This window comes from Peromyscus californicus, unplaced genomic scaffold, assembly GCF_007827085.1.
Source record: "Peromyscus californicus insignis strain IS unplaced genomic scaffold, ASM782708v3 Scaffold_5__1_contigs__length_169319896, whole genome shotgun sequence".
NCBI classification, from domain to species: Eukaryota; Metazoa; Chordata; class Mammalia; order Rodentia; family Cricetidae; genus Peromyscus; species Peromyscus californicus.
In genome coordinates this window covers 52537282-52564268 of record NW_026294573.1, presented here as the reverse complement: position 1 = coordinate 52564268, position 26987 = coordinate 52537282, and the positions used below count along the sequence as shown (strand labels likewise).

The 26987-nt window shown below is 41.9% G+C and overlaps 1 protein-coding gene across 6 annotated transcripts in view; it reads left to right on the top strand.

Moving 5' to 3' along the window:
* The first annotated feature begins 3077 nt into the window (after positions 1–3077).
* Atg4c (autophagy related 4C cysteine peptidase) overlaps positions 3078–26987 on the top strand; it is a 121340-nt gene continuing 97430 nt past the window's right edge. For 3 of the 6 annotated variants that reach the window (XM_052715283.1, XM_052715284.1, XM_052715282.1), the window contains exons 1-2: positions 3088–3362; positions 25881–26015. In XM_052715283.1, coding sequence (XP_052571243.1) covers positions 25940–26015 — 76 coding nt within the window. In that variant the 5' untranslated portion in view covers positions 3088–3362; positions 25881–25939. Of the gene's footprint in view, positions 3363–3699; positions 3720–25880; positions 26016–26987 lie in introns of those variants that run through there. The other 3 variants (XM_052715287.1, XM_052715285.1, XM_052715286.1) reach the window with 3 other exon arrangements.

The window sequence follows — 26987 nt, the reverse complement described above, 5'->3', positions numbered from 1 at the left end:
CTGTGGGGTCTCTGGCACCACTGTACACCGAGAAACTCTGAGAACTAGTTGGCTGGTACAAAGTATAGTGTTTGGAGTCTGAGGAACAGAGATGTTCACAAGGCAGTTCTTGCCTTTTAGAAGGTAGATCAGCTAATAAAGAGTTACAATTTAATGAATGTTTAAGTGATTATTTGGTTACGGTTATATACATGTTTTTTAAAGCTTTCTAAAAGCTGAAGCTCTCATCTCTGTCCTTTCCCCTTGAAATTTCTCCTAATTAACAAAACTACCCCTGCTTCAGGAATAGCTAATAGTGCTTTGTCTCTGATCTGCTGAACTAAAAGGAGCAGTCTGTCCAGTTTTTACTCTTATGTGTACGGCAACCGGCTGAAGTAGATGAAGATATTTGCAGGAGAGACTTCTGCTGAACGTTGCAGCTCTAGGAATCTCTAAAAAGCAGTCTGTTACATAAATTATGTCCCTTTTAACCTCTCTGTGTTCATTTACACAATTGATCATTGAAACTGCTTTAGAAATGTGTCTTCCAGAAGTGCAGCATATTTAAAAAGCTTCCTTAATATCACTGTGAAGTGAGTGCAATTTAGTGTTTATCTACTGCAGACACCAATGGATCCCACTTCTCCTAACTATAGTTCATCAACATTCCCATCAAATCACGACTGGAAATTCTCCCCCACTGCAGTCCCAGTTTGGTGCATGAGTATGAGAAGCAGCAGACTGTTTTCCATGATCATCGATTTTAAATATTTACTTGCTTCTACTGCATAATTTAGCACACTGGAGTTGGAAAGCAGTTTATATGGTAGCTGATTCCATGCCAGTGTTAGAGAATATAAAGTCCCTCTGTGACTCCTATGTGAAACTGCAAAAACGAAAGGCATTATCATTTCCTTTTCTAACCAATTAAAGTTTGTTTTACTATAAATCTACAGAAAGCCTATGCTTGCATTATATACACATATACCATAATTTTGTATAGTTACCATACAAATCCAAGCACTGATTCTTACGGCTTGTTAAGATAGTATGCCCAAAATATAGTCATTCTGGTAATAATAATGTGATTGCTAATCTTGGTGGTCGATTTGACTACATCTGGAATTAATTCAGGCTAAAGCTGCTGGGCACTCTAGTGAGGAATTTTCTTAAACAGATTATTTGAAGTAGAAAGATCCTCTGTACAACTGGACCACACGGAAGAAGGAAAACGCTTCATGCCCACTTGGTCCTACTTTCGCTGGCAAGCTCATCTATCCTGTTGCGGCCAGTACTAAATCCAACTTCTTTGGGATTCAAACGAAGACAGACCTCCAGGAATCTTCCAGGACTCCAGCACCAGACTGGGATTTCTGAGACCTTCAGTCTCATGGATTTAGCAACTACTAGTCGCCTTTCCAGTGTGAGACAGCCATTGTTGAACTACCTGGACTACATCCTGTAAGCCACTATCAGTTCTGTTGAAAGGACCAAGCAGATGCCATAACAGGCTGCTCAGTCTTCTCTCAGAGATCAGGCCTCAATTTCAGTTTCCTGAGGCTTGAGCAAGCAGTTTCTGGAAGGGCCATGAACAAAAGACTGCTCAAAGTTTAGCCAGATGTTTACTTTCTGGGGCCCCTCACCAACTTAGAGTTATGTGCAGTACGTGCTTGACCAGCCAGCCCCCATGGTGGCTCAAGGACAAAGCCTGGGACTTGTGCTGGACTGCCCCCAAAGTAATAAATTGTAACCACCAACCAGTAAATTCAAAGGTTACATACCCTCACCCAATTAAAAGAGAACAGAGATAAAGATAAACCAATCCGAGTTGCACCCTTGCAAAACTCCCCCAACCCCCCTGAAGGGCTTGTGGATTTTACCTTTAAAAAGTCAGCCACACAAAGAAAAAGCAAGTTCCTCCTGGCCTCACAACTACGAGTGAGTGCTTTGGATCGAGCTTCCCTGTCCGCGGCTTGTAAACAGAAATAAACCGTGCTAATTGCATTCTGAACCTAAGGTCTGTGGTGGTTTGTCTTTGGGGTCCCAATCTGGGCATAACACTGTTCCTTTAGAGAACCCTCATACAAGTCCTTAGAGAAGTTATAAAAGGGCTTGGGACAGCTTGTGAGATGCGTGTTACCTTCTCTAAGTCGTCAGAAAGTGTTCTGCATATCAAAACAAAATATCCAAGTAGATAAGGGAGCAGATACTTTGTTATCTATGCTAATAAATCTTCCACTTGTCTTGCCATACCCCTCCACTGATTATTTGGCTGTCCCATGTGAATGGTGAATAAATCGCTCTAAAAACTCTAGGTAGATGTCTGCATGAGAATAACAATAAAGATATTTTCCCCAGTGTTTGAGAAAAGATCACAAGTTTCCGGCCAGCCTGGCGGAATTTCGAGAGTCTGTCTTAAAACACCCCTGAATTCTAATCATGAAACACAGTTAAAATTAGAAGAATATATTTTGTATTCTAGGCTGTCATTCTCTAGCGGTTCAACTGTAGGGTAGCAGAGGCTGCTGTCTTTTTTTCCCCTTCTAGTTTCTACTCTTATTTCTTATGCATTGCTTCAACAGTTACTGAAAACGATATATTAGTAGAATTACATTTTGTCATTATTTAGTATTTCTCTCCACATTTCCTAAAGGCGGATCCTGCATTTCAATCCTTGACGAGAATCTGAATGTGAAAACTGAATGCACACGTCCCTAGATGCTCCACCAAGATGCAATCAGCACCCCTAACCACAGTTTCCTTGGTGCAGAGAGACTTAGTATTTTTATCCAAGAAGGTTTGGTCATAAGGACCCAGAGCTCTGTGCATGCTGGATCTTGTAGTCCCGAGGCCCCAACACTCACGGTGCGTGGCAGCTGGTAGCTTAGATACAGTAGTTACACCTGCGGGGGGCAGCTGTAAACGCTAACACGAGGCTGCCGCTCACAGTTGCACGACTCTGGGCTCTGTGCTTGCAGCCCAGGAGCCTAGGGCCCGGGACAGAGCTGCTTGCAGGATCGCGGCCTGCAGAGGCATCAGCGTCCCGTGCTACGGTGGCCGCACGGGGCCCTGTCCCGTACGTCCCGCGGTGCGTACGCGCTGCTCGGCGCCGCTGCTGGAGCCGGAGCGTATCCTGGTGTGGGGACTCCTGCGCCGCTGTACAGTTACCTGTCCCGTGTCGCCGCCAAGGGGTCGGCTTGAGGCTGGCGGAGTGGAGAAGGTTGGAGTTTGGTGTTTGTAGTCTCCGAATGGCCGGTTCTGCGAGGCCCTGCCCTTGGTGCAGACCCTGGCCAACCGTCTGGGTTCCTGGAGGGTGTTGGAGCTTCTTCCGATTCTTCTTCCTTGTGCGGGTCATCTTCGAGTTCTCCCTCGCGCTTTGAACTGTAAGCCTCTCAGTGGCCAGCTGTTCTATCCTTCTTGACCAGACCGGGAGCTGTTTTATCCCTAGCTGCCTCATCCCATTGACCCTTTCTGGTCTCACTGCCCCAGTTTCTTTCCATTTAAAACAAACAAACAAACAAAAGCGCGTGTGGGAAATGTTAGATCTCAATCTGTCCATCTGTAGCCCCATTGCCCCTTTGGGGGTAACTCCAGTCTGTACCACTCTACTCTGGCTGTACTAATGATGCTGGCTTCACTAGTTTGGCTTTTGCTCACTCTCACATGCCCACCTACATCTGAGGGTTTTTGAAGTTGGAAACTCAGGATATCATCTTCTGTGCGATGACAGATGTCGCAGGGTCAGTTCAGCATGACTTTGCTTGAGTTTATGTTTCTCAGGGTTTCTTTGTCTTACTTTTTTGTTATTTACTGATTACTTTTCCACGTGGGGTTCAGCGTTACCTCGGAGTTAAGAATATATCGCCTTATGGCTTTTTAATATTTGAATTACTTAGGTGGGGATTTTCTTCTGTTTGTTTACCTTTTCTGACTTGACATCCCCGTAGCATTTTGGATTGGTTTTGTGTCAGCTGATAGCAGATAGACACAAAGGAGCTATCCTTCCTTCCTGCTGCTTGTGATCTGTAATTAGATAATGAGTCTTTATGGGTCTTTGGAAGTACCCAGAGGGGTTGGGAAGGCTTTGAAATGTAAAGTCTCTGTATTTTCTGAGTTTCGAATTATAAAGCCCAAACAGGGAAGAGTGCTAATTAGTCCAGTGTCAGTAGCTAATTGACTGGTTCATCTGCCATAGAATTTGAAAACTGAAGTTAAAAATTGGGCAATGTGAGGGATGGTATAATTTAGTAAAAAGAGGTTAGAGGTCACTTAATTGATACTGTTTCTAAAAAAATGGGATGCATATGTATTTTAAAAGAGTATTTTTTATTTTTTATTTTTGTGTGAATGTTTTTCTACATGTTTCTGTTTCTGATGTCAGAAGAGGGCATCAGATCCCCTGGAACTGGAGTTACAGATGGTTGTGGGCCACCATGTGGGTGCTGGGAATCCAACTGAGGTCCTCTACAAGAATAGCCAGTGCTCTTAACCCCTGAGACAACTCTCCAGCCTGGATATATACTGAAAAATGTTTTGTGAAACTGTTTTGAGCTTTGTTTGCTCTAAGTAGTCTGATAGCTTTGGTCAACATTTTTGTATTACTGCTTTGCTTGTTAATGTTCTATGGATAGTTATTTTCCCTTCAATTTAAGTGACTTTTGCAGCTCCTCTTCTAATTATTGTGTTACAGCATTACAGTTTCTGATAGATAGTTTTCTTTCTTTTTTAAAAACTGTCTCATTATGCAACCTGGGCTGGCCCTAATTCTGTCTTCCTATCTCGGAGTCCAGAGTGTTGGGACACACAAAGGCGCGTGTGTGATACAATCTATAACTATCAATAAAATTAAAATCTACCCTTCCGAGTTGGGAATATTCCTAATAAATCTGAAGTGTTTTCAGCTATGTTTAAGATTATACACACATAATATTTTAGAATTGATGCATGCCTGTAATTCTATCACTCAGGAAGGAGGTTGATGCAGATGGAGTTCCACGAGTGAGGCCAGGCTAGGATACATAAATTTGTTCTAGGTCAGCTTGGGCTATAGAGTGAGAATGTCTCAAAAACATAACAAAACAAACAATAAACTCTCAACTACCCAACCCCCACCCCCCCAAAAAAATGACCTCTTCAAACAAACAAAAGTCAACATTTTTATTTTCAGAATTAATTCATTCATGGAATTCTTTATTGGAAAAAAGGTAAGAGGCTACATGACTACATAGGTTTTATATGTTTTTCTGAGAGTTTTGAGTTTCCAGTTGACTTTTTCCTGAGAGTTTATTCATTTACTAGGCATTCATTGGATTCTTACTGTATAATGAAATCATGACATTTATTGATCAGCACACCCTGCCTCCAGGAGGCATCTCTGTACCATATAATTTCAAAGCATTATTTCCACATTATATGAACTCAGTGAGCTATTATTATTGATATTTTGCATATGAAGAAGCTGAAACTCAAAGACTTTAAATCCATTTCTTTTGATGGTTCCTAATGCACTAAAGGGGCAAAGATTTTTTTTTTTTAAATCTTGGAATGCATAAAGAGCATTAGTTCAGTAAATATGTGCAAAGCAGCCATTTTATACTGCCCATATCTGTCTGTCTGTCTTTCTATTTATCCATCTATTTTATATCTATTCATCTATATTTATCATCTATCCTTCCATCTACCTACTTTATATGTATTTATCATCTACCTATCATCTATCACCCCCGACGAGATTTCATCTGTATCTTAAATAGTGGGTAGGGGTTTTGTTAAGTAGAAATTGTGAGGAAAGCAATTCCAGATAGAAGCACAAAGAGAAGATTCCTGAAGCTAAATTATGGAGGCCAGAGTAGAAGTGGCTTGTTTCTGTGTCGTCAGTTGTCACCCACTTAGCAGGTATACGATGCCTGCATTTGAAGGAAAAAACCCTTTGGACTGAACCGATGGCCAGAGCTCAGACTGAAGTGATGGGTTTCGTAGATCCTGAGCGATTACCTCAAGAATGGAAGGAATGTGAGAGCGGTTAGTGAAGGCGCCCTTGGCATGTATTTGCTATTGAGTGGTGGGGATGGGCTGGTAGCCTAGGGAGCAGAGCTAGTTGTCAGGTTTGAAGGAAGTAGAACAGGTAAGTGACTTGTAGATTCACCTGTTTTTTTTTTTTTTTTTTAAATTAAATCATAGGATTAAAAAAAAAACTTTCAAAATTCACTATTTTATGAGTTACTGTCAATTAAACAGGCCAAGATTGAAACTGAAATGCATCATATAGTTGACAGAGTTAAGTGACACAATTCTGTTACCAGAATTTATGTCATTAGGTACTCCTTATATTAGCAATTGAGCCTTATGACTACTTTATTTTTATTTTTAGGACTATTTATGAATCCATTTGTAGTGTTTACTTCACATATAACTTTTATTTGTTAACTGGGGATTCCTGTAGGTCACAGATGTAAAGTAGGTGAGTGTCCTAGTCAGGATTTCTATTGCTGTGATGAAACACCATGACCAAAAGAAATCTTAAAGGATGAATTTGTTTAGCTTATACATCTACATTGTAGTCCATCATTAAAGGAAGTCAGGACAGGAACTCAAACAGGGCAGGAACCTGGAGGCAGGAGCTGATGCAGAGGCCATGGAGTGGTGCCGCTTACTGGCTTGTTCATCATGGCTTGCTCAGCCTGCTCTCTTACAGAACCCAGGACCACCAGCCCAGGGATGACACCACCCACAAAGGGCTGGGCCCTTCCCCATTGATCACTAATTAAGAAAATGCCCTACAGCTGGATCTGATGGAGGCATCTTCTCAATCGAGATTCCCTCCTTTCAGATAACTCTAGCTTGTGTCAAGTTGTCTTGAAACTAGCCAACCCAGTGAGTAAAGTAGTCCATCACAACGGAACTTTCTTTGTAATAGAGAAGGCAGATATACACTAGATAGTCACATTTGAAGTTACCGCTATTGTCAAATGCTATTACAAAAGGACTTGATGCTATTTTTTTCCGAGGAAGAAATAAAGAGGGGAAGATTGACAATGAGAGAGTCCAGTAAGGAGAGTGTTAGAAAAGCCCACATGTGGGATGAGACTGTTTGGAGAAGGTAATAGTAAAGGCAGAAGTAGATGAACGTGATGGGTGAGGGAGAAGATGTCCTTGTCTACCCTAGGTAGTTATAAGACATAACTGGATGGATTGTGATGCATTCTTTGAGATAGAGAACACTGAAAGATCAAGTTTCCAGAGCTAAACCTTTTTATTAGTATTTTTATTGTGGCAGTGGTATTAAAATTTAATTTTATTATTAATCTATATTAACTTTTATGTAATTAATTTATATTAAAAATAGAAAAGTTAAGTTTTTTGTGTGTCATTACTTTACTCTGTGTGTGTGTGTGTGTGTGTGTGTGTGTGTGTGTATTTAAGACAGAGTCTCACTATGTAGCCAGTCCTGAAACTTACTATGTAGACCAGAATGGCCTCAAATCCACAGAGATCTGCCTGCCTGTGCCTCCTGAGTTTATTCTATTTGAATAATGGAATAGCACTCAGATTCTTTTGGCAGTCTTTTATCCTTGAATGCCGAGGGGTGGAGCTGTAGGTGAAAGCATCTGGAAATGTGTTGGCATCTGTTTTGATTCTACATGTGACATATTAAAACCATTTACAATAGTATAACTAGGTGTGGTGGTCTGAAGGAAGATGACCCCCATAGGCTCATAAAAAGTGGCATCATTTGAAAGGATTAGGACATGTGGCCTTGTTGGAGGAAGTGTGTCATTGGGGGTGGGCTTTGAGGTTTCAAATGCTCAAGCCAGGCCCAGTGTTTCTCTGCCTGTTGCCCGCAGATCCAAATGTAGAACTCGCGGCTACCTCTCCAGCACCATGTCTGCCTGTGTGCCGTCATGCTTCCCACCATGATGATAAATGGACTAAACCTCTGAAATGTAAACCTCTGAAATGTAAACCAGCCCCTATTAAATGTTTTCTTTTATGAAAGTTGCCTTGGTCATGGTGTCTTTTCACAGCAATAAAACCCTAAGACGCTGAGTGATACCTTATTAAATAACATTTTAGATTTTTGGCTTGAGATTTGGCAGTAAATAGGGCATCTGGCTATATTCTAACTTCTCTTACTTGGTTCATATATAAATACAAATGTACATAGAGGAATACAGACATTCTTTTTTCCTTCAGAATCTTTCAACTGTGTGATTTTTGATGGGTCAGTACAGTCAGCTTAGATTTCATATTTCACAGTGGTGATATTAGTGTAAAGTATATGACAAAGTACTTGTACTTTGGAGTCAGGATATCAGAGTCTAGGGTCTCTTTTTACTTACTGGAGTACAGACATACAGAGTTTTGCAAAACAGCTCAGACACGGAGGATAGGAGAACTGGCCTTTGCTGTGGGATAGTGCTCTTGTACACTGTAAATATTTGTCACTCAAATTGGTTCAACAAAACACTGATTGACCAGTAGCCAGGCAGGAAGTATAGATGGGGTAAGCAAACTAAGAATGCTGAGAAGAGGAAGGGCGAGTCAGGAGTCGACAGCCAGACGCAGAAGAAGCAAGATGAGAATGCCATACTGAGAAAGGTACCAAGCCACATGGCTAAATATAAATAAGAATTATGGGTTAATTTAAATGTAAGAGCCAGCCAGTAATAAGCCTGAGCTAGTGACCAAGCAGTTATAATTAATATAAGCTTTTGTGTGGTAATTTGGGAAGTGTCTGCTGGGCATTTGGAAGTTGTTGGTGGAACAAAAGCTTCCACCTACAAATGGTTCCCAATGTTGGACAACTACATCCACATAAAACCTGAGAGAGCTTGGGAAAGGATTCTAAACACATAAAAACAGTCAAATGCAGTTTCTTGGTAACTGCTTTTTCTTGGGTCGGCTCAGTTTCCTGGCAGTGAGCAGAGGCATGGCTCCTTTGAGAGATGGTTTCCTGACTCAGCATTAGTGGCAAAAGCTGTGTGACTCTTTTAAGAGGCACTGCTGCCAAACACTTATATGGTGTTTCTGAGCAGCTGGCAGTACACTACTCGGCGGCTGCATGGACCTAGAACCTCCCCAGAGTTGGCGGGGGAGGTAGGTGGGGGGGGGGTACATGTGGCTCCTGCCAATCTCTGCTATGAAGCTAGACTCTCAGGAAGCCAAGGAATGGGGTGGAGCCAGCCTCTTTAATCCAGCCACTTTAATCCTAGCCATGCCTGCTTAGCTGATTAAATGCTCATGTGGTCAGAAAAAGATAAAGATAATGCAGTAAAGACAGATTCAGAGGAAAAAAAAAACAATCTCTAAACTGTTCACAGTGTGCTTAAAATATATGTAGGCTTGGGAGAGTAAAGAGAAGGTATAGACAGTCATAAAAAAGAAATATATGGTTTTAAGATAATAAAGCCCTTAAAAAGGGAGTAAAGTAAAATTAAAAAAAAAAAGCCATGTAAAGATGGAAAATATACAGAGAGTACGGATACTGTATGTTATTGTGTTTTTTTTAAATTGTTTGACAGCTGAGGAAGGAGCAACAGCTGCTAAGAGACATTTGATTATAAATATTGCCAGATTAATCCAACCTATATATTTTGAAAATGCCTTGACTTCAAAATTTAAGTCAAAAGATATGCTACTTTGTAAAAGAGGTTATGCTTTTATTTACACAGGAAATAAGAGGCTGCGGATTCATTCTGTGTTAAGAAAAATCAGATTTGATCAAGGAAGTCCCCCTGAAAAATCTCCAATGGGAACAGATGGCCCAGATGATTCAATGTTCAGTTTGCCTCTGTTTCAGTTTCCTCTGAGTTCTACATCAAGAAAGGCTTCAAGGCTGCTGGCTGAGATCATCCAACCTCACAGACTACTTCAGTCAGGACTTGACCATAATCCTAAATTTTCTCAGGGTCCCCATAAGATTAACAGCACCTCCAATGTGCAGGAAGTAGCCTAGAAAACTACGCCCACATTCCCAAAAAATGGATTATGGATGTTTGTCTTGGTTTAGGGGGTTTGGTTACAAATTGTTACTGGTCATAGTCAATCTCTTTCTAATAGAAGAAAGAGGGTATGATATAGAAATGATGGGTAAAAAGGGTAGATTATTAAATCTACTTTAATCCAAACAACAACTGTTAATCTTACATATTTTACATCAGTGTGGATTTTAGTTTATTGATACAAATTTAAAGTTAATTTTGTTACACTGTATATATATTTCTACTCTTGTTTAGGGTATTATGCTTATGTAGCTCATTTAAAAATGTAATATATAATTAAGAAATGCAGATTAATAGTCATCTGTAATTGTAAACTTATGGTCATGTTAGGTATGTTTTCAAGGCCATACAGAGATATATTTCAGATAGATAGGCAATCTTCAAATACTTCAGAGACCTACAGAATATGGCATTTAAAATGGTTTCAGAACTTAGGCTTTTCTTGAGAGTGAGACATATCTGCTCCTGGCATCACCAATTACTTCAAGGAGGATGATGGGCATTGAAGAAACTCCATATGGAGTTTCTTTTTTTTTTTTTTTAAAGATTTATTTATTTATTCTGTATACAGTGTTCTGCCTGCATGTATGCCTTAATACCAGAAGAGGGCACCAGATCTCATTACAGATGGTTGTGAGCCACCATGTAGTTGCTGGGAATTGAACTCAGGACTTCTGGAAGAACAACCAGTGCTCTTAACCTCTGAGCCATCTCTCCAGCCCTGGAGTTTGTTTTCTTTATGGCAAAAGCTAGTCATGTGGGCAAAGAAAGTGCCCTTGCCTTGACTGCTGACAGTATGCTGTACAAATTGGACAAGCAGAACACAAAAGAAAGTGACTGCATAACTTTGCCAAGACAAAGTGGGACAGTCCTTCAAAAATCCTGCTTCACAAAAAAGTCTCTCAGATATGCTAGGCCTGTAGGCTAAAGACGGCATCCGTCTTCACAACAGGCCTAGAGTAAGAACAGTTTCTTGCCCAAATGACTGTTTTTGCCAAGAAGAAGATAAACTCCATACGGAATGTCTTCAGTGCCATCCTCCTCTCTGAAGTAAATGGGTGCTGCCAGGAACAGACATGTCTCACTGTCCAGAAAGTCTAAATTTTTAGAACATTTTAAATGCCATATTCTGTAGGTCTTTGAAGTGTTTGAAGATTACCTACCTAATTGAATTATATCTATGTATACCTAGAAAACTTAACATGACTGTAAGTTTGACTATCATAGAAGACTAATTATTAATCTTTATTTTTTAACTATACATTACAATTTTAAATTAGTTGTACAAACAAAATACTTTAAACAAGAATAGAAATATATATACAGTATGACAAAATTAAGTTTAAATTTATATCAATAATCTAAAATCTATAGCAATGTAAAACATTTTAAACAAGTTGCTCTTAAAATCTACCCTTTCATCCTATCATATCTATATCATTGAGCTGACTCTCTAGCTCCATCATCTTTTTATTTTGTTCTGTTTTCTTTTGATGATAAATTATCTCAGTGGCGGTCTCCAAGCTTGTTCCTGTTTCCTTTGGATAGTTCCCATCAGTTGTTGAGCATTTTCCTACACTGTACTGTGAGGTGTTCTGTAACCATCTGGTACAGTCTCTGCTGGAGATCTGGAATCAACCATTTAACCATAAAGTCCTGGTTTAGTTACTGTGAGGTGATACTTAGAAACCAAGATCTAGGCATTGAATATGCTATTTTTGTTTCTAAACATTTTAAATAGGTCCTACACAGCCACCCATGTGTACTTTTAAAAAAAGAAACCATGCGTTCATAGAATACCTTCTGTCAAGTTCAGCATCGAAGGGTTCTCTTCACTTCTCCAATTCATCTCTCTTTTTTTTTGGTTTTTCGAGACAGGGTTTCTCTGTGTAGCTTTGCGCCTTTCCTGGAACTCGCTTTGGAGACCAGGCTGGCCTCGAACTCACAGAGATCCGCCTGGCTCTGCCTCCCGAGTGCTGGGATTAAAGGCGTGTGCCACCACCGCCCAGCCAATTCATCTCTCTTATTCTTTAAACCATTGGGAGAATTGGGGTTTTCAACCATATCAACACATCTACTTATCCATTCTATCCTGTCTCACACACAAGGTTTTAAAATTACTAGCTCTTTATTGTATCCAACAACAAATCTACCAGATAAAGATTACTTTGCCATTTTATGACCTTAGACTAAATTTCACAAAAGGTATTGTATTCAAAATACTTTTTCTCCATGTAGCTATATTATCAATTTAAAATAGGTGTCTAGAAAACTACTTTTTAATAGATTATAAAATGAGTCATCTATAAAACTATTATAGAAGACATTATAATGTAAATCTTATCATAGTATGTAGTTACAGAGAACTCAGGAGCAGTTATATCCACTGAAGAACATGTAGTTTATAGGTTTTTTTTTTAAACCTTTGTAAGGATTAAAACTTGTGGGTATATTTCCCAATTGCTATAATATTACTTAAAATTAAGAATGACAAAAAAAAACCCCAAAACTCCAAACAATTTCTATTTGTAAGCCAAAGTGATTGTCTTTGTGAGTGTTTTAAACAGTGCTCTTCTTTGGAGTGATGACATAATTCAGGCATTACCCTTTTAACAATAGATACAATTGTTGAGGATACTAACGCATCTTTGAGTGTTCTGTGTAGTGTTTTCCTGCATTGTGTTTGGAATAGAGAGATGCATTTGTATGTCCTTGGTCTTTGTATCTGAACAGTATGGTTGTAATTGTGTTTGCCCTGTGATACTGTTTGTGTGATGCTTTCACTGGGAAGGGGAACTAATTCTCGCCTGTCACACTTTGTTGTGGTACATGACCATTCAGTGGTGTGCCGTTAGCATGTAAGGTAGATGAAGGCAGGAGCTGAGTTTTGTGGCTTGATCTATCTCCCTTAGTGCCTTGCTTCTCAAATATGTGGTGAATGAGTGTGATAATTTGTGTTTAAATGGTACGTAGTTACTGCCCTCAATACCTGTGAAGTTTTTCTTGGCAAAAATGACCAATGAAAGTTGACTTGGAAAAGAGTTTAACCACTTTTGTTACAAACTCACTGTTTTATTTCATTTTAAAAACCTCTCTCTCTCTCTCTCTCTCTCTCTCTCTCTCTCTCTCTCTCTCTCCCTCTCCCTCTCCCTCTCCCTCTCCCTCTCCCTCTCCCTCTCCCTCTCCCTCTCCCTCTCCCTCTCTCTCTCTCTCTCTCTCTCTCTCTCTCCCTCCCTCCCTCCTCCCCTCCCCCCCTTTCTTTCTTATGTGGATGAGTGTTTGGACTGCATGTATGTCTATGCACCACGTGCATGTCTGGTGCTGCTGGAGGCCAGAACATGGTGTTGGATCCCTGGGATTACAGTTACAGATGATTGTGAGCTGCCATGTGGGTCCTGGGAACCACCTGGGTCCTCTGCAAGAGCAGCCAGTACAGCCCCTCACTATATTTTGTTTTAAACTTGGCCTTCTCCATTTGGATTCCTGGTTTCTGTTGATGTGACCATTTGAAATCTGAGTTATTTAGGACTCTGTTGTGTGTGTGTACCTGCATGACACATTCTTGCCATGTTGCCAGTTCTACTGTTTCAGCTTTCTGTGGGTGCCCTCTTTCTAGTCCCTTACCAGCACTGTGACTAGGTCTTCATTATTGCTCATCTACTGTCTTCTGATCCGTTAACAAGGTTGGTGCTAGTTCATATGGTGAAGAGAAGATTGGAGGGATTTAAGAAGATGTTTTAAGATACCAGCTGTGGGCTGGGTGTGGAGGCCTACACTGTTAATCCTAGCACTTGGGAGGCAGAGGCAAGTGGGGATCTTGTGAGTTGGAGGACAGCCTGGTCTGCAATTTGAGTTCTAGGACAGCCAGGATTACATAGAGAGACCCTGTCTCAAAGAAACTACCACTACCACCAAAAAAACCCGCAAACGAAACCAAACCAAACCAACCCAAAACCCACACACACACACACACACACACACACACACACACACACACACACACCCCAGCTGGGATTTCAAATTGAAGAAGGATTAGTTTCTAAGGACCAGCACAACTGGTTATTGGAAATCATAAGGAAGAATTTTGGTTCCGTATTATAGGGTTTCTGGAGATTGAACTTAGATTCTCATACTTGCCAGGCTTTATGGATGGAGCCATCTCCCTAGCCCACCATACACCATCTTTCAAGGAAATGTAGTTGTTAAACATGAGCAAATATCCTGAAGTTAATGTGGATTCTCCAGAACACTGGAGAATGAACAGTTTAAAACACTGTTAGGCTTTTACAGTTATAACTGTATTTTGGGTTTAGTACAATACTGACACCCTTGTTCTGGAAGTGACCATCCAGAAACTAAGGAAGTGTAGTTGGCATGGGTGTTGGAAATGAGGTCTAATTACTGTGGTTAAGGCTGGGTTCTTGATTAGGGTAGTGATTTGTGATGGGGTGGGTGTGAACCAGAAGGCAGATTGGGTTTTTTGCAATTTGAATGGGATTTATTTAAAGCCTTTCCTACTTCCACATTTTCTTCTACTACTCCTTTCTACCAAGCACTGTTGGTTAAGAGAAATCACTGATGGATTGGAGTGTATCATATAGGGCCCAGTGATCAAGAGCTACTCGTGATTTTCATGCCACCTGGTTATTAGATGTTCAGTAAGTTCCTCTTCAGTCTGGAGAGTCAAGTAAGTTTCAGTTCTTACAATGGTAATTTTTATGTGTAGACTTAATACTTAACAGCTTGGCACACTGCACTTAAAAGTATGAAATCTCTAAATATTTGTAGTTAACTTGAATTGGTCAGACATTACTGAGATCCTGACATAACATTTGTTTATCAAAATGTAGTAAATACTATATATATTAGAGATAAAATCAAGACAATACAGGTGCTATCTTCAGATAGTCCAGATATTAACTCTTTTTAAAGTATTTATTTTTATTTTATGTGTATGTGTGTGTCTGCTTGACTGTATGTGCATCACATGCATGTGCCTGTAGAAGCCAGAAGAGGGTGTCAGATTCCCTGGAATTTGAGTTTAGATGGTTTCGAGCTGCCCAGTGTGGGTGCTGGGAACTGACTCGGGTCCTCTGCAAGAGCATCAAGTGCTCCTAACCACCGAGGGGTTAAGCCTCTAGTGCTCAGCCTCCTCACTAATAATTCTTACAGCAATCTTCAAGTAAGCCATGAGGTTCATTTAGACCCTTGTGTCCCATGGAGGGTGGTTATGATGATGATTTGAGCAGCCTGTGAGATGTAATGTACAGTGCGGCACAGATGTGTCTGCTCAGTACTGAGATTCCTCTCTACTGTTTGGATTTAAGATAATGTTTGAGTGTTCCATTTCATTTGGGTCATCATTATGACATAACTGTGTATCAGCATAATGTTTTTAAGTGGAGAATGTGACCCCGAGGAGCTCTCAAAATGTTTACTAGATGCGTTCTTGGGGCAAAACTGTTCTTCTTTTTGCTGTTGGTCCTTCATTGTTTTCTAGCCTTGTTCTGAGAATATATGTCCTCCCTGGCTTGTGTTGCTGTTTGGGTGTGGTGGTATTTTACTTGTACTGAAATGTGATTTTAATTGTATGTTAATAAATAAAGTTGCCTGGGGGTCAGAGCTATTAGAGTCATAGCAAGAGCGTGGCGGTGGTGGCGCATGCCTTTAATCCCAGCACTTGGTAGACAGAGCTAGGTAGATCTCTGTGTGTAAAAAGATACAGCCAGCATTGGAGACACACGCCTTTAATCTCAATCCCAACCATAGAAGACCTGGAAGTCTTTACAGACAGGCAGTGACGAGGCGTGGGTTTACAACCAATGAGAAGGCAGAACCGAAAGTCTTTATAAAGACAAACACACAGGAAGTAGCTCCCTTTCGGAGAGCTCTCTTGGCTGAAGCAGGAAGGGTAAGGCTCTTAATTCTGACCTCTTGGCTTTCTTCTCTGAATTGGCTCTGTGTTTCTTATTTAATAAGACGGTTGGTTACATCTACATTTGGGTTTGGAATTATTTTTTGAATCTTTGTCTTAGTGCCATTGGCTTCTCCGTTAGCTCTAAGGGGAGACAGCCAGTGTAACTATTAGCACCCCTGCCTCTTTTATGCTCAAAGTGCTGGATTCCTGGTGTAAGGAGAATTTACATTTTCTAGAGCATAAGCTTAGTGCATAAAAATAAAAGATTGGCAGATAGATGTAGGAGGGAATAGAAGTGAGTATAATGTATAAATAAAGAACTAAGATGGAGAGATATTAGAAAGCACAGATGATAACTGTAAAGAATTGATATTTATTAATAAAAATATAAGCATGTAAGGGCTGAAGAGATGACTCAAGAGTTAAAAGCATGTACTGACCCTTTAGAGGACCCCAGTTCAGTTTCCACCACCTACACTGGACAGCTCACAATTGTCTGAAACTCCAGCTCCAGGGGGATCTGGTGCCTCTGGCCTCCACAGGCTCCTGCACTTCTCTGTGTGTGCATACTCCCCAACCCCATATATGATAATTAAAATAATAAAAGCATCTTTGAAAAATGCAAGCATACAAAGGGTGATAATGAACGAAAAAAGAGTGGTTTTTACTCTTCATTTTATTTAATGGTGTAGTGAAAAGCACATAAAAATAAAAAGTGAGAGCTGGTGAGGCGGGTCAGTGGGTGAAGGCACTTGCTGTGGAAGCCTGATCTGAGTTTGATCCCAGAGCCCTCAGTAGAACTGACTCCTGAAAGTCATCCTGTGACCCCTCCACACTTGCTCTGTAGCACAAGCCCATCCCCTCACCTCTCCCTCTCTTCTCACCTCTCTCCTCCTTTCCTTGTCTCCTTCTCTTCCCCCACAATATTAATAAATACAATTTAAGAATTCTTAGGCAACTTTTGTATTTTATTTTGCTACAGAATACCAGCTGAGGAAGGAATCCAGGCATATGCATATGTACACTGTGACTAAGATGTATTTTGTACAGTCATTCCCGATGATTCTGTCTGCAGCTTTCTGGCTTTAAATCCTCAGTGGATAAAATATTCCATCTATTGCTGGATGGGAGAGTGTGAGTACCTTCACCTGGTCTTCAAGGACCTTGGTTTGAATACCCCTTTTACTCACTAGTTTATAATTTATAACTGTCCTAATTCATAGTTACGGACAGAAAAATGACCCTGAAAATGACCATTTTCTAGAAGAACTTTGCTTAGTCATCATCTGCTTTGCACATCATTAACAGTAAAGTTTATCTTTACTTTATCTTGCTCCCTTAATCTCTATTTATTGAAGTACAGTTGGAGTTATCTCCTTTTTCATGTAATTATCTTCTAATTAAAAAGGGAATTGTTACCGAGTGTGGTGGCATGTTTTTCGTCCCAGTACTAGGGAGCAGGGACAGGTAGATCTCTGAGTTTGAGGACAGCTGGGCTACATAAAGAGACTCTGTTTCAACAAAACAAAACAAAAAGATTTGTCAGAATGTAAATGCTGAGCAGATATCTGGAGATGATAGTTAGATCAGTTGTAATAGATATTAAAGATGTCTATTTGAAAAAGGATTTACTGATATCCAGAATTTTTTAAACTCTGGGAAAAAAAAAAGAAAGAAAGAAACAAACCATGGATACCTTCTAAGAAGAAATCTGGCAGTTTTGAGGTTTGTTATTTTGATATTTTTCTTTTTTTTTTTGTTTTTTTGTTTTTTGTTTTTCGAGACAGGGTTTCTCTGTGTAGCTTTGCGCCTTTCCTGGATCTCGCTCTGTAGACCAGGCTGGACTCGAACTCACAAAGATTTACCTGGCTCTGCCTCCCGAGTGCTGGGATTAAAGGCGTGCGCCACCACTGCCCGGCTTGATATTTTTCCATGCTGGGTTTGTATGGAATAAAACTTGGTCTGATTGCAGGGCCAGTCAGGTCAGGCATTTTAGATACCAGAGGGATTGAAATATACTGAAAAATGGCTATTACCTAGACCTCCTAGGCTAATAAAATGATTTTGCTCTTCTTTAAATCAAGGTTTCCTAAATAGTCCAGTGCAGCAGGCTTTCTTGGACCACCAGCCCCCAGTCACGACACAGAGACTTCTTATTAGTTATGAATGCTCAGCCTTATCCCATTCGCTCTTATAACTTATGTTAACCTGTTTCTCTTCATCTACATTTTGCCTTTGGGTTTTTTACCTTTCTTTCCATCTGTATATCCTACTTTCCTGTTTCCTCTGTGTCTGGCTGGCTGGAAGCTGCGTGACTGACTGGCCCCGGGCGTCTCCCTCTCCTTCTCTCTCTTCTCTAGAGCCTAGATTCCTCCTCCTACTTATTCTCTCAGCCCACCAGCCCCATCTATCCCTCTACTGCCTAGCTATTGGCCATTCAGCTTTTTTATTAGGCCAATTAGGTACCTTAGGCAGGCAAGGTAAAACAGTAACACATCTTTACAAAATTAAACAAGTGCAACACATCTTTACATAGTTAAACAAATCCAACACATCTTTGCATAGTTAAACAACTATTCCACAACATGGCTATTATGAATAAAGCTGCTGTGAACACAGTTGAGTAAGTGTCCTTGTGATATGATTGAGCATCTTTTGGGCATATGCCCAAGAGTGGAATTGCTGGGTTCTGAAGTAGATCAATTCCCAGTTTTCTGAGAAGCTGAGCCAGGCTCTTTTTAAAGTAGGTGTCTACCTTATATTGATCTTGAGTTCTCTATGTCCTCATGGCAGGAATGGGTGAGACAGTATGGGTCTGGAAGTGGTATTATCCTGGCTAACTCCAGTTCTTTGCCCAAATTCAGCCACCTGTGACTGAAGGAAATCAGCGACAAGTTTGGTAAACTAGTCTTCTGTCTCTGACACCAGTGGGAACCTGAGCAAACGGGACTGTTAAGTCAAGTAGGATAGCTATTTTCCATTGCAACCCCAGTAGAAATCCTCGAGTTTGGAAACACCTTTCCACAGTTATTTGATCACAGTCTTCCATTACTGCCGTTTGAACTTCCTCACAGTGGCCGACCTTCCTCACAGTGGCCGACCTCCTCACAGTGGCCGACCCTCCTCACAGTGGCCGACCCTCCTCACAGTGGCTGACCTCCTCACAGTGGCCGACCTCCTCACAGTGGCCGACCTCCTCACAGTGGCTGACCCTCCTCACAGTGGCCGACCTCCTCACAGTGGCCGACCTCCTCACAGTGGCCGACCTCCTCACAGTGGCCGACCTCCTCACAGTGGCCGACCTCCTCACAGTGGCCGACCTCCTCACAGTGGCCGACCTCCTCACAGTGGCCGACCTCCTCACAGTGGCCGACCTCCTCACAGTGGCCGACCTCCTCACAGTGGCCGACCTCCTCACAGTGGCCGACCTCCTCACAGTGGCTGACCCTCCTCACAGTGGCCGACCCTCCTCACAGTGGCCGACCCTCCTCACAGTGGCCGACCTCCTCACAGTGGCCGACCTCCTCACAGTGGCCGACCTCCTCACAGTGGCCGACTCTCCTCACAGTGGCCGACTCTCCTCACAGTGGCCGACCTCCTCACAGTGGCTGACCCTCCTCACAGTGGCCGACTCTCCTCACAGTGGCCGACCTCCTCACAGTGGCCGACCCTCCTCACAGTGGCCGACCTCCTCACAGTGGCTGACCCTCCTCACAGTGGCCGACTCTCCTCACAGTGGCCGACCTCCTCACAGTGGCCGACCCTCCTCACAGTGGCCGACCCTCCTCACAGTGGCTGACTCTCCTCACAGTGGCCGACTCTCCTCACAGTGGCCGACCTCCTCACAGTGGCCGACCTCCTCACAGTGGCTGACCCTCCTCACAGTGGCCGACCTCCTCACAGTGGCCGACCCTCCTCACAGTGGCCGACCCTCCTCACAGTGGCTGACTCTCCTCACAGTGGCCGACCTCCTCACAGTGGCCGACCTCCTCACAGTGGCTGACCCTCCTCACAGTGGCCGACCTCCTCACAGTGGCTGACTCTCCTCACAGTGGCTGACCCTCCTCACAGTGGCCGACCTCCTCACAGTGGCCGACCTCCTCACAGTGGCCGACCCTCCTCACAGTGGCCGACCTCCTCATAGTGGCCGACCCTCCTCACAGTGGCCGACCCTCCTCACAGTGGCCGACCTCCTCACAGTGGCCGACCTCCTCACAGTGGCCGACCTCCTCACAGTGGCTGACCCTCCTCACAGTGGCTGACCTCCTCACAGTGGCTGACCCTCCTCACAGTGGCCGACCCTCCTCACAGTGGCTGACCCTCCTCACAGTGGCCGACCCTCCTCACAGCGGCCGACCCTCCTCACAGTGGCTGTGCTTGAACTACTAGCAGCCCTGCTGTCCAGGCTGTAGACTGGGGGGAATTTGTTCCCCCAGACAATGGCTCTGTTGCTGCCACCAAAGGCAGCTTTAACTAAATCTCTGTCGTTCTAAGGCTGGTGAAAACCTGGGAGCTCAGAGAGCTAGAGTAGGAGGAGGACTCTAGGCTCTGGAGAGAATGAGAGAGAAAGAGAGGGAGATGTCGGGGCCAGCCAGCCAGGCAGCCACGAGCCAGACATGGAGGAAGCAGGAAAGTAGAGTATACAGAAGGAAAGAAAGGTAAAAAGCCCAGAGGCAAAACGTAGATGAAGAGAAACAGGTTAACATAAGTTGTAAGAGCTATGGGGCAAGCCTAAACTAAGGCTGAGCATTCATAACTAATAAGAAGTCTGTGTGTCCTGATTTGGGGGCTGGCGGGCGGTCCTTGGAAGCCTGCTGCATTTGGTGCCCAACTGGGTGCCATTTGCAGTTGGAATTTTTATTCAGCAGCTGGTTGGTGGCCCAAAGAAAGATTCCAACTGCAGCCCAGGTTGGCCTTTAACTGCCAGCCCAGGCGACCCTTTCTGCCTCAGCCTCCAGAGAGGTGGGAGCTATAGGTGCGTGTAACTTGCCTTGAAGCTTACACAAATTGGCTTTAATTAATTAATTTTAAAACCCTAGCCAGGCAGGGTGGCACATACCTGTCCTCCCAGTACTCAGGAGGTCGAAGAAGGAGGGTTCCTGGCTGGTCTGGGTTTCGTAGTGCGACTCTCTTGAAGCAAATAAAACCTAGAGAAGTTTCTGGAAAGAGAATGGGAATAGTGAGGGGAATTCAGAATTTGACAGTAAGACAAATACTCAGTGCTTTTCTTTTAAAAATTATATAATATATATTATATGTATTGTTACTTTATGTGTGTGCGTGTGTGCGTGTGTGTGTGCATGTATGTGAGATGTATGTATTGAGAGTGCAGATGTGTGTGAGATGTATGTATTGAGAGTACAGGTGTGTGTGTGTGTGTGTGTGTGTGTGTGTGTGTGTGTGTGTGTGTGTGATGTGTGTATTGAGAGTGCAGGTGTGTGTGCTGTGACTTGTTTGTAGTGGTCAGAAGCCAGCTTTGGGAAGTTGGCCGTGGGGCCTGGGGATCAAATCAGGCCTGCAGGTTTGCCCAGCAAGTGCTTGTACTCACCCAGCTTCTCACTGGCCTAGCCCACCCTTATTTTAAGGTGAAACTAAATTAGTGAATTAACCCAAGAGATCTCTGTGTAATTTCCTTTGGGCAAAGCTGTCCTGGGAATTTGATTAAGGAGGTGAAGTCTCTACATGACTAAGCAGCCGAGTCTGATTGGCTGTTTAGAAGCTTGGTGATGTCTTCCCTGTAAAGTGAGGAAAGTGCTTCTAGAGAAATGATGACTACAGGAAGCTGAACTTCATGGTCCCCCCTCAGTTGTTTGTTCTCTGTGTGGGTGCCTGATGACAAAATCTCCGGAAGGGAACCACTGGGGTGACCCCAGTTAAACCCAGGACCAAAGCTTCCTGCTTTGGAGAAGCTGCTAAATGAGAGAGAGGGAGAGGGAGAGAGAGGGAGAGAGGGAGAGAGAAGGAGAGAGAGGGAGAGAGAGAGAGAGAGAGAGAGAGAGAGAGAGAGAGAGAGAGAGAGAGAGAGAGAGAAAGAGAAAGAGAAATAAACTTTTGGTTTTTGTTTTAAGATTTGTTTTTATTTTATGTGTATGAGTCTCTGACCTGCATGTATGGAAGGCATCATATAGAGGCCAGGAAATGGTACTGCATCCCCCTGGAACTGGAGTTACAGACAGTCATGAGCCACCATGTGGGAGCTGAAACTGCTCAGCAAGAGCAGACAGTGCTCTTGACTGCTGAGCCAGCTCTCCAGCTCCCGACTGGGCTATTTTAAAGAAAAAGAATCAAAGAAACTGTTCAGAAAGAAAAAAAGAGTAGTTCTCAAGTTTTCTTACTTCAAAAGGGGATTAGGAGGATGCTTTTGGAGGTGACAGACACATTTATTACCCTGATTTTGGTCTCACAAAACTGTGTCTGTTTTCAAATCATTCATATTATAGGTATTACATATGTGCATATTTTGGTGTATAAGACAACAAAAGAAAAATAATCATGATCCTCAGATCACACAGGGGCTGACCTAAGGTATACTCAGCTAATCAAGGATCAGGACTACTAGACTTGCAGTGGTGGACCTATGAGGTTAAGTGACAGAGAGGTGTTAGATTTAAAAATTGGGACTGTTTTTCTGCATATGAAAATAAATTATTTATTCATCAAGGCTTAGCAGCAACATATTAAGAAGGAAGCACATTTAAATATTTTTACTTTAAAAATGGTCTCTGTTTAACTATAATTTTTTTCTTATGTTCTGACCACATGTCTACTACTTTGTTTGGGAAGAAAAAGCTATTTCTAATAGTGTGAAATGCAGGATTTAAAAAGTGCTAGTGTAGAATTTTAAGAACAATTAGTGAGAAGTCAATGAAGGTCCTTAAGTAAAACACTAGTTAAGGATCGGCTTCTGCCACTCTGTTTCTTCCCTAGTTCTTCCGAGGAAAATATGGGAATCGTCAGCAGGATGACTTTTAAATACACTTCTAAGCCAAGCACAACTTTTATGTACATAGTGTTTGAGTTTTATTGTTCTTGATTTTATTTGAAACCCAAATTCTCCCCAATCAATCCATTATCACCATATCCACTTTTTTTTTTTTTTTTTTGTGGTCCTGGTTATCCTAGACCTCATCACTATGTTGATCAAGCTGACGTTGAACTCACAGAGATCTGCCTGCCTCTGTCTCCTGTGTGCCATCACGTCATCATGCCCAGCTCAGATTAGTTTTGGTATCAATACTTGTACATAGTTTTACGAAGTAGTAGTATACCCTGTTCACCAGAGTGCAGGAAACTGCCTGGTCCCACCTCGTTGACAACAGATTCTCAAGTGCTGTGTACAGTGTGGGTCCAGCCCAGGCTCCGATCATGGAATGTGTGGACACACCCTCCAGAGGTTTTCACAGCTTGCCTTTGCTTGTTTGAAGCTGAAGATTTTTGTAATTTTGTTGCCAGGCTCATGCTTTTCAGTGTCAAAGATGACTGATTCATTTTACCAGGTTTCAAAGTCAGCAAGGTGCGGGCCTTTGTGTGTTTGTGTGTGTGTGTGTGTGTGTGTGTGTTTATAATGCTTGTGTAGAGGTCACAGGGAAACTCTCAGAAGTCATTTTTGTTCACCAACTGTGAGGATTCTGGGAATCCAAGTCAGGTTATCAGGCTTAGTAGCAAACCTTTGACCTGCTGACCCACTTCACTGGCCCTGACTTTGTAGGCTTTTTTTTTTGTGATTTTTTTTTTTTTCAAGACAGGGTTTCTCTGTTTAGTCCTTGCTATCCTGGGACTCACTTTGTAGACCAGGCTGGAACTCAGAGATCCACCTACCTCTGCCTCCCAAGTGTTGGGATTGAAGATATGTATGTACCACCACTGCCCTGTGGTGATACTTTATTTGTATGTTAATAAATAAAGTTTGCCTGGAGATCAGAGGAAGTAGCAAACCATTAACACAAAAGTCAGGCAGGGATAGCACACACCCTTGATCCCGATTACTTGGCAGGCAGGGTCTCTATGTTCAAGGCCACACTAGGGAACAGAGTCAACCATAGAGACCTGGAGGTCTGTACAGACAGGCAGTGGCAAGGAAGAGAGGTAGCTGGGCTAAGAGCCAATGAGAGGGCAGAAAAACAAGGCAATAAAGGCGCAGATTAGACAGGCAGTAGCTCACATTTTGGAAGCCCCAGGGTTGGAGAGGTAAGGTTGGTGACTCTCACTATTTTCCTGATCTCTAAGGCTTTCACCCCTATATTTGGCTCCATGTTCTTTATTTAATAAGACTGTTTATAAATTCATCTACACTGCCCGGCAACTTTGTGATTTTTAAGAGACTTAGCTAAGGATTTTGGCTTGTGCCTGTAATCCCACGTGAAGCTGAAACAAAAGGATTATGAATTTAAAAAAGTCATCTGGGTATCAACAGGTTTTTTTTGTGTTTGTTTTTTTTTTTTCCTCGAGACATAGTTTTTCTGTGTAACAGCTCTGGCTGTCCTGGAACTCGATTTGTAGACCAGATTGGCCTCCAACTCATAGAGATCCACCTGGCTCTGCCTCCTGAGTGCTGGGATTAAAGGCATGTGCCATCACCACCTGGCTAGGTATCAACAATTTAAATAATAAAAATAAATTACTAAGTGATTTTATTTCTTAGAGATTTCCATGTAAAATATTATTGGCATTTTGTATGTTATTGGCTCCCACCATTTGAATACATGATTAGTACTGATTTTCTTTTCCTTTTTGAGAACTTTCCCAGCCTCTCCTCCAGGCTGCTGTTAGAGTCAAACAAACCAAACCCCACAGAATCTGATTCCTTTGGCACAGTTGTTTCTGGTCTTCAGGCCCTGGGTTCCCCATTTCTTTAACCCTTTTGCTTCACTCGAGAGCCACAATTTTGGACTCCTGGTTCTGTTGACACATTTGCTTTTGAAGTGTTTCCTTCTACCTTAGAGCTATGGTGTGTATTTAGTAGCATTTACATACTGTAAAGAGAATGTTGCTTCTTAAAAAAAATTGCATGTATCAGTTTTTTGATTTTTTTTTTTGTGTGTAGATACTTAGAATCCCCAAAGCATAGTGTTCTGTGGGGCATTCTTTCCTTAGATAGCAAAATGTGAATTTCTGTGAATAAACACCAACATTTTCTGTTGTAATTTCATCTTTCAGATGACATCACACATCTCAATTTTCCTTCAAGTTGTATTTATTCTCATGTAAAATCAAAAGTACTGTCTGTTGTAAATTTAAGCCATTTTTTTAAGGCTTCAGTATTGAGACAGGAAGATAATATAGAAAATGTCACAATTTCAAAAGCTGAACAATTAGACACTGTTACACAAAACTAATACTACTTACTCAACATAAGTGGAGGTTGCCTTTCTGAAGACAGCAAACATTTTAGGCAGGTTTCCAATCAGCTTCTTTAAATACAGAGAAGCCTTGGGTATTCTTGCAAGCATTAAAGCTGAGCTATGCTTCTCAGGTACTTGGTTGTATTCAGTTGTGATCTATTGGGGTATTATTGTTTGGTTATGTGATATTTTTATTTTACATAGTTTATAGTATATGCTTTATGTAGTTAAATTATTTATAGACTATCATATTCTAAAAAAGCTCTGTAAATGAAAAACATTTTTCTTTCTTTCTCTCTTTTCTTTCTTTTTCTTTTTTTTAAGACAAGGCTATTGTAGCCCAGGCTAGCCTCAAATTTGAACTCACTCTGCAGCTGAGGATGAATTTGAACTTCTGATCCTCTTGCCTCTCCCTCCGAAATGCTGGGATTGCAGGCCCGGGCCGCAGTGCCTGGCCTATGTGGTGCCTGGAATTACCCCAGGGCTTTGTGCATGCCAGGCAAACATCCTGCCAGCTGAGCCACAGCCTCAGCCTGGTTTGCCTATTTTCAGTTTAAATTACATTTAATAATTTAAGTAGCTTTAGCAGTAGGGCACCATATAATGTGTGTTGATTACTTATTTGCCTTTTTTTTCTTTCAGTACAGTGAATTTTATAAAAGAATGGAATCAAGTGATGGCTTTTTCTTTAGAGTTTGAATATGGAGGCTTCAGGAACAGATGAAGTTGACAAGCTAAAAACTAAATTTATGTCTGCTTGGAACAACATGAAATACAGTAAGTATTGTGATTTAAGCATTGTGTAAGCTTACTTGAGAATGAAATACTTTATTATGACTGGAATAGTCTTGAAATATGAATGGAATATAAACAGTGCTGATAAGAATTTCTTAAAGAAAGTGGAATAGCATCATGAACATTCCTTAGAGACTCAAATACACTATATTGAAATGTGGGCATGATCTGTAATTCCAGCATTCTGAATGTAGAGTCAGGGAAAGTCTATGAGTTCAAGGCTAGCCTGGTCTATATAGTGAGTTTAGCCCAGTAAGGGCTATATATGAGACTCTGTCTCAAAGACAGAAAGAGAAACAGAGACACAGAAAGAGAGACAGAGACAGAAAGAGACAGAGAAACAGAAAGAGACACACAGAGAGATGCGGGGAACAAAAGACGTAAATATGTAATATGGAACTCACTGTTTACTCATTTGGTAGAATATTTTGATATCCTCATGGCTTATGTCCATATGAATTTGTCCAGGTCATAAAAATTCTAAAGTTCTTTGAATTCAATTTGAGGTAGTTTCAGGTATAAACTGGGAAGTAAGCAGAATGGACAAAATAGATGTTGTCAAGTTCATTCACCCAGGTGTATGGCTTTCTTCTCGGTGAAGCTCCTGGACTTTACTTTTAGCATTTTCTCGGCGAGGAAAATCCAAACAATGCAATCCAATCAGGATGGTTGGGGATGCCGAAGCCTCGGGCAGGGAGAAGTCCTTAGGCTGAGCTCGTGTTTGAGTGCTTGCCTGGTTGCTTTGAACAAATGCCTGACAAGAGGAGCGTGAATGAGGGGGGTTTAGTGAGGCTTGCAGCCTAGAGTGCACTCCAGTAGGTGTGTCATGGTGGTGGCAGCCACCTGCATCTGTGGTCAGGGAGCACAGTGGGACCAGTGTGTGCTTGGTGTGTCCTGTGTCTTCTCCTTTTCTTCAGTCTGGGACTGTGTCTCAGAACAGTGTCACCAATATCT